The 15,792-nt window shown below is 37.1% G+C and overlaps 1 protein-coding gene across 1 annotated transcript in view; it reads left to right on the top strand.

The window, feature by feature from the left end:
* LOC127656720 (protein Smaug homolog 1-like) overlaps nucleotides 1–15,484 on the top strand; it is a 72,560-nt gene extending 57,076 nt beyond the window's left edge. Inside the window, exons 11-13 of the mRNA XM_052145194.1 lie at nucleotides 160–286; nucleotides 5,154–5,237; nucleotides 7,873–15,484. Of these exons, the coding sequence (XP_052001154.1) occupies nucleotides 160–286; nucleotides 5,154–5,237; nucleotides 7,873–7,901 (240 nt within the window). The 3' untranslated portion in view covers nucleotides 7,902–15,484. The remainder of the gene's footprint in view (nucleotides 1–159; nucleotides 287–5,153; nucleotides 5,238–7,872) is intronic.
* Nucleotides 15,485–15,792: the final 308 nt, after the last annotated feature.

Genomic DNA, 15,792 nt, shown 5'->3' with positions numbered 1-15,792 from the left:
AAAATGTGGAAAATACTACTAATAAAAAAGTTGCTTTGTCCAAACGTTAACTGTTTGTTTACGTCTATTTCTTCCTATAACCTTCAAGTGAACACACAGTTTGTGGCACAGTTTGTGGCTTGACATTATGTTAATTTGGCTGATGTGTGTTTTTGTTAGGGTTTGTGGTTTGCCAACCCGGGGGGCAGTAACAGCATGCCCAGCCGCACCCACAGCTCAGTTCAGAGGACTCGATCACTACCTGTTCACACCAACCCACACACCATGGCCATGTTCCAGCATACAGGTAAGAGACAGGAGCTGCAACATATTGCTCATCTCTGACTCACAGTCTGCTTCGGCAGAGCTGGTGTTCCATCATCTCTGACACACAAATCACAAGATCACTTTAGTAAAGCAACAGTTTGAAAACCTTTCCTGCCTTTTATGTGGGTATCTGAGAGTTTGCAAAATGTTTGGTTTCAAACGTGACTGGACAAACATTAACCTCCTGGATCTGGCATTAAATATCATTGTGGTGTTAGTCACTGGCAACCAACCACAACACTCTTGCATAGTGGTGGTTAGTTTAGCATGGACAAGCACCTCTCATGTTTTCTTCAGAAAAGAGGTTTGCCAGTCATAACAGAGGCCAATTGCATATGACAGCCTTAAAAGTACAGTAGCAATAACCTGTTTATTATGTAATATGGCCCCTTTAAAGGTAGCTTTTGTCAAGTGAAAAACAGTGTCAAATAATTGTTGGGTGATATATCAATTATTCACAGTATTTTCGCAGTGATTTTGCTTTTCGGGTGGTGGGTTGCCAACTTATCGCCATGCAAGTACGGGATGCTTGAGTGTTTTGAGCACTTCAGTACAGGATGTTTCGTCGTCCAACCAGGGGGGTTGGTCTCCCCTTGAATGTTCATCCATCCGTCCTGGGGAGGGGAACTTAATACTTAAAATACGTTAATGATGTGGATGTCTTCATTTTACCAAAAATACGGGACTTCCCGGCTAATACGGGACAGTTGCCAACCCTATGTAAAATGAAGCAACATCTTGAATATCTTGTGCAATTTTAACAGACTTTTTTGTGGGGGGTCCAATAAGTTATCATATAAGTGTCATTAGACTAGTTTCATGATTGACAACATGCCTTGATTATTTTGTACTGTATTTTACTTCTTGCATTAAACACTTTTAATTTACTTGGCTTCAATGGCTGTTTGGTTGAAATGATAATTTCTCTGATTGAGAAAAATCATCCTTTTAAGACATTTCAGAGCAAATGCATAAATAATAATATATTAAAAGGCTTAAAAATATCGAGATGCCTAGGGCTAGGTAATGATACAGATTTCCCGATTTGATTCCGATTTACAAGCTCTCTATTCGATTCTGATCTCAATTCGATTTTATATATTGTTTCATATGGGTTCATTTCTATTATAATGTCCATTTTGATCACATATGAAATAATTTTTTTCTCTGCTAATTCTCTTAATTATAAAAGATCCTCCTAGACAACCATTCTAGATATAATTTTACAAATTATATTTTATCAGTAGTTTTTCATCAAATCAAATCCAGGGGATTGTCCCTGTAATAAGTGCACTTGTATGTCGCTTTGGATAAAAGCGTCTGCCAAATGCATAAATGTAAATGTAATTTGGTCCACTCCATTAATTAATGTCTTGAAATTGCATATGTTGCATAGTTACATTTTTTACATGTTTATTTTTTACTTGCATAATTTGTACTCTTTACCAGTATTTACATAGATATGTAGAACACATGCTAAATCTGTACTGTCTTTTTTAAGACTACCAGCATCAGCCAGTAAGTGCATATAATGAGAGAACATGTGCATGGTTTCTTTAGAGCATCCATGTGTGATTAGAATGAAATGCTTCTTTTTGTTGTTGTTTTTATAAACAATGGACTGCAAAGAACAGAATAGGTATTAAAATAGACTTTTTCAATTACATATGGATCAGTGGATCTTGTCTTTAGACACAGAACGAGTTTTACCAAACTTTGACTCAACACACAGTGAAAGGAACTCTGTGCTAATATCTTCTCCACTATACTACCTAATCACTGGTGACTGAAATCTGGACATTTACTAGCCAGTGGCTAATCATAGAATGTTTTAGTCATATTTTAGTCTTATTTTAGTCAATTATTTGAGTGTGCATGTGAGTGATTTACATGCATACTTGCATCAACTTACAGTTGAAGTCAGAATTTTACATACACCTTAGCCAAATATATTTAAACTCAGTTTTTCACAATTCCTGACATTTAATCGTAAAAACATTGCCTGTCTTAGGTCAGTTAGGATCACTACTTTATTTTAAGAATGTGAAATGTCAGAATAATAGTAAAGATAATAATTTATTTCAGCTTTTACTTCTTTCATCACATTCCCAGTGGGTCAGACATTTACATACACTTTGTTAGTATTTGGTGGCATTGCCTTTGGTAGCATTGCCTTAAATTCGGCCCCTTAAAATTGTTTAACTTGGGTCAAACATTTTGGTTAGCCTTCCACAAGCCTCTCACAATAGATTGCTGGAATTTTGTCCCATTCCTCCAGATAGAACTGGTGTAACTGAGTCAGGTTTGTAGGCTCCTTGCTCACACATACTTTTTCAGTTTTTCCCACAAATGTCAGGTTGAGGTCAGGACTTTGTGATGGCCACTCCAATACCTTGACTTTGTTATCCTTAACCCATTTTGCCACAACTTTGGAGGTATGCTTGGGGGTCATTGTCCATTTGGAAGACCCATTTGCAATCAAGCTTTAAAAAGCAACTTCTTGGCTGATGTCTTGAGATTTTGCTTCAATATATCCACATCATTTTCCTTCCTCATGATGCCATCTATTTTGTGAAGTGCGCCAGTCCCTCCTGCAGCAAAGCACCCCCACAACATGATGCTGCCACCCCCATGGTTTATAGTTGGGATGGTGTTCTTCAGCTTTCATGCCTTACCCTTTTTACTCCAAACATAACTATGGTAATTATGGCCATTTTGTTTCATCAGACCAGATGATATTTCTCCAAAAAGAGCTTTGTCTCCATGTGCACTTGCAAACTGTAGTCTAGCTTTTTTATGGCAGTTTAGGAGCATTTGCTTATTCCTTGCTGAGCAGCCTTTCAGGTTATGTCAATACAGGACTTGTTTTACTGTGGATATAGATACTTGTCTACCTGTTTCCTCCAGCATCTTCACAAGGTCCTTTACTATTGTTCTGGGATTGATTTGCACTTTTCACAACAAACTCACATTCATCTCTAGGAGACAGAATGCGTCTCTTTCCTGAGTGGTATGATGGTTGCGTGGTCCTATGGTGTTTATACTTGCGTACAATTGTTTGTACAGATGAACGTGGTACCTTCATGCATTTGGAAATTTTTCCAAAGGAGGAACTAGACTTGTGGATGTCCCTAATTATTTTTCTGAGGTCTCAGCTGATTTCTTTTGATTTTCCCATGATGTCAAGCAAAGATGCACTGAGGTTAAAGATAGGCCTTAAAATACATCTTCAGGTACACCACCAATTGACTTCAATTAGCTTATCAGAAGCTAAATTAGGCTTGACATTATTTTCTGGAATTTTGCAGGCTGCTTAAAGGCACAGTTAACTTACTGTATGTAAACTTCTGACCCATTGGAATTATGATATAGTCAATTAAAATTGAATCAATTTTTTTAAAAAATTCTCGTGTCATGCACCAAATTGATGTCCAAACGACTTGCCAAAACTATAGTTTGCTAATATGAAATCTGTGGAGTGGTGGAAAAAAATTGGTTTTAATGACTTCAACCTAATTGAATGTAAACTTCTGACTTCAACTGTAATGGGCTGACACAAAGTGAAATATCGATCTTGGGATTTAAGAATCGATTTCAAGATTGTTCAAATAAAGATCGCAATGCATTGGAAAATCTATATTTTTACCCAACCCTAGTATCACCCACCCTGGTGGTCAGACACATTTTCATACTTATGGCTGAAACTTTAAGTTTTTAAAGCAAAGTTTTTCCATATTCTGCACACATCAACTCGCATCCTTAGTTCAGTACCGTACCGGGTGTTCCACTGACACACATTCAGATGGGACATATGTTCCAGATGTTCATCCCAGGCTGTGGCTCCACTCTCAACTCACTTCCTTTTAACTTGCTGTCTCATTGATCTTAAAAATATGCTGCCCCTTTTGCAGAAGAAAGAGCTGTGCACAGGAAGCCAGCAGATGAGTGTTTTTTTGTGCTAGATTGGATATTACAATGAATTTCTTTGTGCCTCATGGCTTGCACTCTTAGCTTTCTCTCTCTCTGATTATTTTCCATCTGAATCTGTTAATATAATTACCTTTATTAATGCAAAGGCATTCAGACGTCCGGTAATTTACAGAATTTGCTGCTTAAAAATAGCAGGTTGATGGTTCTGTCCAGCCAGTGGTTGCCTAACTCAGCTCTTCCTGCCCACAAGGGATTTTCAAAGGTCTGTTTGCTGTTGACTCAGCTAAAAACTAGAGCGGTTATGGCTGGCCCAGCCCGAACAGCGCTGCAGGAGAACAGAGCAGCCAGAATCCACCCCACTGAGACTGAGAATCAAGTTTTTTTTAAACAGAGAGCATACTGTAGTGCAGTGTAACCTTCCAGGGGAGGAACTATGGTTCAAAATTTAGTGCAATCTGCAGAGTGTAATAGAGCTATTGATCAGTTATAACACTGGTGTGAATGAAAGGCTTTGCCCTAACCTTTCAGAAAGTTTTAAATGGATCTTTTCCCACAATTTTTCTTAAATGATTTGACAAAAAGTCAAAATTACTTCTAAATATTATTGGTATATAAAGACATCCATACATCAATCATTCAGTATGTTTACATGCACTTTAAAAGTTCTATTTCAGTCAGACTAAAACAATTGTGTCTTTTTGTATGTAATGTAAAAGCTTTAGTCTGTCTTAAATCATACCAATCCAATTTTTGCTAAATCAGACTAACAGACCTAGATAAGCAATTCTAGCTTGGCTCCATCCAGCGTGAATACACTGCTTGTGCATCACCTCTGTATTTCACTGAAAATGCTGATCTATTTGACCTAGCTTAATTGATGTCTTTCCTTCAAATATCAACACACATCTTTTATGCAGATTTACAGGTGCCTGTGACTGAGCCAGACATCAATAACCGTTTGGAGTCTCTATGTCTCAGCATGACAGAACACGCTCTTGGAGGTACGTGTCCACTTCCTGCTTTGACCTTCAGTTCAGTGTAGTAAGTAAACCAAACCCATCATCTCCATGTTTAACATCCACCATTTCTTTATTAGAACCCCAATTCCAAAAAAGAAGGAATTTGAAGGATTTTGGCATTTCACCCTCTATATCATGAACATGGAGTGGATATATATATATATATATATATATATATATATATATATATATATATATATATATATATACTGTATATACATACATAAATATTTTTTATGAGTGCATGGTTAAGTGCTCATAGAAAAGATGTGTTTTTAGCAGTTTTTTGAAGACAGAGAGCGAGTCTGCTTCACGGATGGAGTTGGGAAGGTCAATCCACCAACGTGGTACATTGAAACCGAAAGTCCGGGAAAGTGTTTTGTGTTGATACAACAATGCACTGCTCAATAGCCAACCGCAGGCTTCTGGAGGGAACGTAGCTCTGCAGAAATTATTTTAGGTATGCTGGAGCAGACCCAGTGGCTGTTCTGTTTGCCAGCATCAGAGCCTTGAATTTGATTCGTGCATCAGCCAGTGCAGAGAGACTAGGAGTAGTGTAACATGTGCTCTCTTTGGTTCATTAAATACCAGACTTGCTGCTGCATTCTGGATCATTTGCAGGGGCCTAATTGTGCATGCAGTGAGGCCTGCAATGAGAGCGTTACAGTAGTCCAGTCTAGTTATGTATTTTTCTAGTCGTATTTTATCTAAACTACACAATGATGATTAATCGACTTTATAGACATTACAGTTTTATCGTCTGTTAATGCTGATATTCTGTAAAGCTGCTTTGAAATGATGTGTGTTGTGAAAGGCGCTATACAAATAAAATTGACTTGACTTGACTTATGACAAGTGTCTGAACAAGCAGTTGTGTGGCATGTTCAGAGAGGATGAGTCGTATTTTCCTGATATTGTAGAGTGTAAATCTACATGATTGTGCTGCCTTTGAGATGTGGTCTGTGAAATTGAGTTGGTTATCAATGGTTACCCCTAGATTTCTGACCGTTTTGGAAGGCATTAATGTAGTTGAAAGCTGAATGGTGATGTTGTGTTCAACAGCAGGGTTGGCTGGAAAGACGATGAGCTCAGTCTTCGCTGGGTTAAGTTGCAGGTGGTGTTCCTTCATCCAGGCTGAGATGTCTGCCAAACAGGCCGAGATGCGAGCAGTCACCGACCGATGTCATTGGACAAAAACAGCTTTGTGTTTGTGGAGCTCAGTGAGACAGACAGGAGAAGCAGATAGACAGGCAGAATCAGAGAGACAGGCAGATGCAGTGGGTAGCAATGTGGTGAGCTCAGGAAATCCCTGCTTGCTCCACAGCTGCCAATAGAGCCTGTAGTGTTTTTGTGGCATCTTTTACCCTGTATATGTGTTTAAATTTAGGATGATTCTCACTTATATCATGATGAGATAAAAATGATACTGCAAGATATAAACAGAAGAAGCATCTAGAGAATCTGTATATAGAAGAAGATACTCCGAAGGGAGGAAAAAAGTGATATTTGAATAACCGTTATTTTTGAGCCCCACACTTTTCAGCCTCCCAATGTTCTCTTGGTGGATGTTAAAGTCTTCGAAGTTAATAGTGCTTATGGATGATCACTTCTACGTCACACGCACCCATGTTTCCACAAATTGTTTTGTTGTTGGATTTAATGTGCATTTATGTGCTCCAGTTTGATGTCATCCTAATTAAGATCCTGATTGTGTTTGTTTCAGATGAATACTGCTTTTAAAGTCAATGTGAATTGCCGTTTGCAAACCCATTTTACTTCTTTAATGTGACATGTTTCTGAGTGAGATAACATATTCAATGAGAAGACAATGTATGCCAGGACTAGATTGTTACCATCTGGAACTGATTGGATCATGAAAAGTGGCCATTCCATACCAGAATGTAGTCAGACCTGGAAGCAAGTGTGCTTAAACTATTACCTAAATAGCTAGTTGGCTATTGGTTAACATCATCCAATAATCTTATAATGGAGCCCCACGGCTGTGATATTTGTGGAAAATGACATTTGCTTTAAAGGAAGAGCAAGTTATTACATTTTCTTGGAAGAAGATTACATTTCTTTTTTTTCCCCTTTGGAATAACATGCATAGATTGATTAGATTCACAATAAAACATTCATTAAAAATTTAAATAGGGTCAATTTCATGTTGACTTAAAAGAGAGTTTGACGAAACCATAGTGTTTTTCCCTTACTGTCCAGTGATATACCAATATTTGCAGATCTGTCTGTGCTAAACATTGAAAAAACTACACTAAAGGATGATTCATTCGTAAATTAGACATCACTATGAGACTGAGAGGAATAAAATAATTTGTGCTTATGGCTGTTGTAGTTCACTGAATAACATTGGTATTAATGTGAATGGTAAATAAGCTGTTAGTGGTGCTTTAGAAAGTATTTGAAGACAGTCAAGTGTCATATTTTCCCCATTTTCCTCAGATAACAACTTCTGTCATTTTACAAGCCTACATTTTAGTGTAACGATCCAGTTTATGTAACATTTCCAGAGTTTCAGGGAGAACAAATTGTTTTAGCCACAAAATACAGTCACACAATTGGCTGTGGTCACATACTGTGATGTCACCTGTTTCCATAGATGGTGTTGACCGAACTTCAACGATCTGAAAGAAGAGGGTGCAAGGAGACGATATACCCGGCAGCAGGGGAAAAGGTCATTGCGAGGTCACAAGCCCCTCTGTCTATAAATTTCCCCTCACCTAACCTGCTCACCTACCATCGCAGCCAACAAGAGAGGTGGTCTTCAGTTTGGGACGTGGTCTACACAGTGCCAATCACCATATTCGGAAAGGCTTAACACAAGCAAGTTCTGTCACCTTGACTACTTCAGCGCGTTTACATTCGATTTTGTAAGAGAATCACGTCTATAACATAAAAAGTTGGACATTTCAAACCTGCACGTCCTTTAGAAGAATGCTGCAAGGGGCTATGTGTCGACAGGCCATTAAGGGGGGTCCATCAGGAGGTAGCGTTCCTTCCTGGGACAGTTCACATTGTTCAGTCTAGGACGTTACAGAACAGCATATCCAAACCAACCAGCACACGAAACCAGATAACAGACATAAGGGTTGCAAATTAGATGTTTTCTGTTTGTTGCTCAGAGGTTTAATGAAGTACCTCTGCGTAGAGGCTAAAATATTACTTAATAGTATGTTGTTTACATTTACACTTACACTTTACCGTCAAGGATTTTTTAGGTGCGTGTGGTGTCAATATTCAAGGACGGTGTAAAGCTTTAGATTGCTAGACTGCTTCATAGTTTACAAGTGTTTTTGACGTTTTGTTTTCCTAGAGAGAGAGAGATGGTACTCCAAGGAAAGATAGAGAGGGAATGTTAGACAGCGAGAGCAGAGACATGATTAGAAGGGGAAACAGAAAGTGATGTAGTTGCTGGAGATGTGAAGGGAGTGAGGAATGTCGTAGATGGATTCTGACAGAAGGAGCAGGGGTCGAGGGAAATCTGGAGGTCACAGTTTGTCTCTAGCATCAGCAGATATGAGTAGAGGAGGGTTTTTATATTTGGGAGAAATGCCAGTAAATGCATGTAGATGTGTATGTTGAAGAGCAGCAGGTGAACATATAGGTCAGAGATATGCAGGCCCAGACGGAATATGCAGTGTTTTGCTTTTGGAGGGAAATCTGCAGAATGTAGTCTATTTCGGAGAAAATTCCAAACAGCTGTTTTGTTGGGGTCCAAAAAGATCTGGTTAAGTACATAAAATATCCAACACCTCCCTTTTTATTATTAGCATGATCATTGGCATAGGCTTGTTTTTTTACACTTAACACCAGCTTTTAAAAAAATATATTGCATCTGAATAGAGCATCTTCTACTGTATAAATCAGTGATGGTACTATTATCAAATAATATAAACGTCTACCTGGTGGACGAAACATTAGCAAAAAATGCCATAGACTTCCATTGAAAAGACATAGCTTGGGATCAGGATGTCATATAGACTTTGTGGTTGTCTCTTTTGACTTGGGCCACTATCTTGCAACCATTTAGTAATGCTCTAGCAACCATTTAGCAACGCCCTAGTAATCATGCAAAACACCCTGACATTTCATAAATATAAAAAAGTGTAATAAAAATGTAATACAGTTATATTATGTAATTAATAAAGGTTAGTTTTTCAATGTTTTTGACTCTAAAAAATGTCAAAAATGACCCAAACATAACAGGAGGTTTAAACATGGTTAAACAAAAAAAGGACATTTATGCCTCGAGAGTTATGAGCCCCAACCTTAGCATCGAGTTGCTGTAACAGAAGAATACTTCAGTCTTATTGGACAAAATATTTCAGAAACCAATATGCAATGGTTGGGGAATGTCTAGAACTTTGGGAATTTATTCAAATTCTGAAGAAACGTTGCAGGTGCAGATTCCGTGTGGGCCTTTACGCTTTTATGCTATCTGTAAATGCACAACAGTTAGAGGGAATGTTGATATTTTGTTTATTCAATTTTGGGAATATTGTACGTTTCGTATAAGTTTTCAGCAGGTCTCTATGAAGTTCATTTATTTGGGATATCTCAACACTTTGTCAGCAGGACGTAGATATTCAAAGATATACGTCATAACAAAATATCCTTGAACAGTAGAGGAGAAATTCACTGTAACAGATTTGCAAAACTATCCCACCAGTTATTAGTGCAGAGCGCCACCTGGAGGTGAAACATTGCACAATACAGTGGCATGTCCTCTTAGAAACTTACCAATAAATGAGAGTAGAGTCTTTTTTTTTCAGTATTGTCTTAATATCAGCCATTAGTTAATCATGCCAGGTGTAAAACTAGTTTGTTTACAATTAAAAACGAGCTCTTTAGTCAGACAATTATAAACTCTGACAAGTGAAGATCTGATTTTCTGCACGGAAAGGGTCTTGATTTTAAATCTAAAAGGGTTTTTGCTATAATTATTTTAAATTAGGACATTAAAGTCCTTTTATGAGGGTGTTAAGTGATTGTTAATGTATCTTTAATTTAGATTTTTCCTATAGTAACTTTGCTTTTCCTGCCGTTGGTGCTGTGAATCTTTGCTGAAACCCATCAAAAGTGGATTTGCAATAGCGTGCAATAGACTTTCATCAGCAACATGGTGTGATGCGTAACTGGGGCGGAGGGGGGTATTGTGCATCTAAGAAAAAGGAACTGGACTGGCAACCTGGAACTTTGCACACTGTGCAGATAATGTACAAGGAAAGCTATTGACATAGTGAGCCCACCCCTCCATTACCCCACAATTCCCTCAAAAGATACTCTATATCACCACACAGGAGGACTGTAAAACATAGTTCTTGCCAACACAGCGCAGGATGTGAAAAAAACTAAAAACAAACTCCTGAGCACAGGGTAAAGGGGCACTTTGACACATCCATTGAGTGGCGTTTTATCATAAGATGAAATTCAGATGTCAAGGCAAAGAAAACACACACACACACACACACACACACACACACTTACACATTAAAAGCTGCCTAAAAGAATGTCTTTCTCATGCATGCCACCCAATGACACTGTTTTAAGTGCTATGTTGACTATGCAGTATGTCGATTATGATTGGTGCCTTCAAACTAGTGCATGAAATGCCTTAAATGGAACGGTAGCTGGCGTTGCATTACAAAGCATGTTAGAAAACAGTTTTGGGGTAGCTATAAAACCCATCGTGTGGCATCTTGTGTATTTTTACACTTGCATCTTGTTTAGAGGTGCATTTGTTTATGTGTTTGAAAAGCCACTTATCACTGCCATTTGAATGAAAACAATTAGCAGATTCAAATGATTATTTATTCTTTTTTCTAGTGTTGATGGAGAGGTTATTGTATTCATTTAGATGTATTATTTAAGATACATGGGTATTAACTTTTCTATGGCTGGTAACCATAAGTACATCTCAAATAACAACCTAGTTATGTTTTTTTTTTTTTACTTGTTTTTCCCAATTTGCTTTCTTTGTTATGGCAAAAAGAAAAGTGCCTGAAAGTCAAAAGACATCTGTATCTTGTTATTATTATTTTTTCTTTCTTTCTTGCGATTACATATAAACGCTTATATTTTCTAACCCCCTCCCTAGATGGTGTATTTTAAGGAAAATTCGTTTTTTTACTTTTTCACAATTTGTTGTAAACAAAGAGCCAGTTTTGTTTGCGTTGTTTTACATGATCTCTCTGTGTTTGTGTTGCTGTTTTGAATTGTCTGATCACTTCAGCTGTTACGTCAAGTTAAATGCCAAAATGCATCCTTTCTTCCTGATCGTAGGTATCTACGATGAATGTTGCACAGCTTGTGATTGGAAATTGAAAAAGGATGCATATTCAGCTCTGGTTTTCCAAAGGTGGTTGAAGAAAGTAGATCCAATAAGGGGTCGTTCACACCGAAGATGTTTTTGTGTCCGTCTTTTCTGTGTATTAATTGTAAACATACACTAGACGGATGTCTTTTTTATCTTTAGAAAAGTCACGTAGGAGCGAGGAATGTTCAATGTTCAATACAAGTTCAGCTCAATCGACAGTATTTGTGGCATAATGTTGATTGCCTCAAAAATTGATTTCGTCTTGTCCTCCTTTTCTTAAAAAAATGTGTTGCTAACAATGGAAGTGAATGGGGCCAATCATTAAATATTATTACGCACTGTTTCAAAAGTATAGCCTCAAGACGTAAACGATATGCATGTTAATAATATTTAAATGTGATAAAATCACGTTCTTTTCTGTGTAAAATGATATCTAATTTTACAACTTTGTTGTTATGACAACGCAATGCTGTAATCCCACAAAAACAACGATTTAAACAACAGCTCAAATAACAAATGTAAGGGTTAAAATGGAAGTGTAGATAAATGCATTTATATAATTATAAGATTTGTATATCTGCATTTAAACCCTCCAAAAATTGGCCCCATTCACTTCCATTGTAAGTGCCTCACTGTAACCTAGATTTTAGATTTTTTTTTTTTTTTTTTTTTTGGGAAGAAGAAGAAGAAGAAGAAAAGGAATACATTTTTGTGGTAATCAACACAATGCAAACTTGAACCCTGAATATTCTTTTTATTCTGTATTGCGTTTTTATCCAAATGCATTCGACTGCAACTATGCAGCAAAAATAAACGATGCTGTAACAGTGTTAATGCATACATGCTACCTTGGTATTCCGAAACGATATGAATTTTAGCGTTGATGAAGTCTTGATTGTTTTGTAAAAGTTTCTGCACATTAGCATATTGGAATATATCCGATGCTGATCGGTTTTATTTTTTTATTTTATTTTTTGTTTTTGTTGTTTTTTTAAACATGCATCTATACTGTAACAAAGGTTTCTTTTTTGCTATACTATGCTCTTTGATTTATTTTAATTTTTTGTTTTGATACTTTTGAGAGCCGATGTCCTGTATTGACTGCAGGCCAACGTACATATCATGTATATATATATATATATATAAATATATATAAAATATATATTTTAAAAGAATCCTATGTTTATGACTAAATAAAATCAAATAAAAAGAAGCGGAGAAGAAAAAAATGGTAATTTATATTTTAGAGATGCATGCGAGAGGCTGGGAGGTCATATCTAGAATATCTAGAATAACAAACGGCAGTGCCTTTTTTTTGTTTTGTTTTTTATTCAGATATTTACCCCAAATATAAATGATTTTATATGGCTCTAAAATATAGAGATAAGCATTGATGGCCAAACCCTTTAAATCATACAAAGACTTATGAGCTATTTGTGATATATTTGGTGTTGATTATGTCTGATAGGAGCGTGCTGGTTGTTCATGGGAATCTGTATGCTTTAGGTACAGTTGAAGTCAGAAATTTACACACACACCTTAGCCAGATACAATTACACTCAGTTTTTCACAATTCCTGACATTTAATCGTAGAAAACATTCCCTGTCTTAGGTCAGTTAGGATCACTACTTTATCAGAATAGTCGAGAGAATAATTTATTTCAGCTTTTATTTCTTTCATCACATTCCCAGTGGGTCAGAAGTTTACATACACGTTGTTAGTATTTGGTAGAATTTCCTTTAAATTGTTTAAGTCAAACATTTTGGTTAGCCTTCCACAAGCTTCTCACAATAAGTTGCTGGAATTTTGTCCCATTCTTCCAGACAGAACTGGTGTAACTGAGTCAGGTTTGTAGGCCTGCTTGCACATGCTTTTCAGTTCTGCCCACAAATTTTCTATTGGACTGAGGTCAGGGATTTGTGATGGCCACTCCAATACCTTGACTTTATTGTCCTTAAGCTATTTTGCCACAACTTTGGAGGTATGCTTGAGGTCATTGTCCATTTGAAAGACCCATTTGCGACCAAGCTTTAACTTCCTGGCTGATGTCTTGAGATTTTGTTTCAAAATATACACATAATTTTCCTTCCTCATGATGCCATCTGTTTTGTGAAATGAAGCCAATCCCTCCAGCAGCCAAGCATCCCCACAACACGATGCTTGTCTCCCCCACCCCCAATACTTCATGGTTGGGATGGTGTTCTTCGGCTTGCAAGCCTCATCCTTTTTCCTCCAAACATAATGATGGTCATTATGGCCTAACAGTTAAAGAGCAGCCTTTCAGGTAATGTCGATATAGGACTTGTTTTACTGTGGATATAGATACTTGTCTACCTGTTTCCTCCAGCATTTTCACAAGGTTGTTCTGCGATTGATTTGCACTTCCTGAGTGGTATGATTGCTGCATGGTCTCATGGTGTTTATACTTGCATGCTATTGTTTGTATAGATATATATGGTACCTTCAGGCATTTGGAAATTGCTCCCAAGGATGAACCAGACTGTGGAGGTCCACTTTTTTTTTCTGAGGTCTTGGCTGATTTAATTTGATTTTTCCATGATATCAAGCAAAGAGGCACTGAGGTTGAATGTAGGTCTTAAAATACATCCACAGGTATACCTTCAGTTCAGTACACCTCCTATCAGAAGCTAATTGGCTAATTGTCTAAAGGGTTGACATCATTTTCTGGAATTCTGCAAGCTGCTTAAAGGCACAGTTAACTTAGTGCATGTAATTTTCTGATGCACTGGAATTGTGATAAACTCAATTAAAAGTGAAACAATCTGTCTGTAAACAATTGTTGGAAAAATTACTTGTGTCATGCACAAATTAGATGTCCTAAATTACTTGCCAAAACTATAGTTTGCCAATATTAAATCTGTGGAGTGGTTAAAAAATGAGTTTTAATGACTTCAACCTAAGTGTATGTAAACTTCTGACTTCAACTGTACATTCAGTGCTGATATGAAGTTTTGAATTATACCTGTCTGTACAACACACAGATGTATATATATATATATATATTATTTGTTTGCATGTGTGCGAGTGTGACACTGTGTATCCTGGTGAGAAAGAAACCGGATTGTCTTGTGATTTTGTACATAAATGTTTTTAGAAAATGTTACAACATACAGAAGCATGGAGGCCGATTTATTCCTCCTATGGATACCTGAGGAGTCACAGCTTTATGATGCCCAAGGGAAAGAGTCACTGCTCATATTAAAGGATAGTTCATCAAAAAATGTCATTCTGAACTTGTACAGTATGACTTTCTGTTTTAGTACACAAAAGGAGATGTTTCTTCAAGCAGCTCTTTTCCATTCAATGAATGTGAACGGTGACCATGGCTGTCAAGTATGATTTGAATTGAATGTCATGTCATGTTGACTCCTGTTGTGGAGCTTTTTTTCCTTTTTGGAGCTTTACATCCACTTTCATTGTATGGAATAGAGCAGTCCAAATGTGAAACAACATGGGGTGAGTACAGAATTTACATTTTTGGGTGAACTGTTCCTTTAAGGCTATATGTTTGTCTTAGGATAGGTTTATATAGATACTGTAAGATTCATTTAAAGAGGATTCCAATGAAATTTAACATCACTTCAGTCAAAAAAGAAGGGATTGCTCTTTTTGATTGGCTAGTGAATGGTTTATCTGGGGCTCGTGTGTGTGTGTGTGTGTGTGTGTGTGTGTGTGTGTGTGTGTGTGTGTGTGAGTGTGTGTGAGAGTGTGTGTGTGTGAGAGAGAGAGAGCGTGTGAGTGATCTGGTTAAAAACAGTATAATTATAGATTATACTGTTTGTGTGTGTTCTGTTTGTTTCATTGGGTCTGTGTTCAATGCTTGACATCTTTGTTATAACCACAGACAAAAAGTATTAAAGAATAACTTTTGGAAAGGACTCAATGTGTTTTTGTTTCTCTGATCTTAAACAAGCTGTGATTTAATAGTATTAAGGAAGCTTTGCCCTCATATTCAGTGTAACCACATGAGTCTGGGAGGAATTTTCTGCCTCCTCTCGATTTCAACCAATCAGAGAGCCCAAACGATTTTTATTGCCAAGAGGCGGAGCTTTCGATGAAAGAAAAAATGCTGAATCACTCTCAAATCACTGGTTTATGAACAATAATAATGGGCCAAATGAAAGATTTAAAAGAGAAATTTGATTTATTGTTTTAAATATATCTGATATGCTTCCTAGTAG

This window comes from Xyrauchen texanus, chromosome 16, assembly GCF_025860055.1.
Source record: "Xyrauchen texanus isolate HMW12.3.18 chromosome 16, RBS_HiC_50CHRs, whole genome shotgun sequence".
Taxonomy (NCBI): Eukaryota; Metazoa; Chordata; class Actinopteri; order Cypriniformes; family Catostomidae; genus Xyrauchen; species Xyrauchen texanus.
This window is presented reverse-complemented; position numbering and strand designations above follow the sequence as displayed.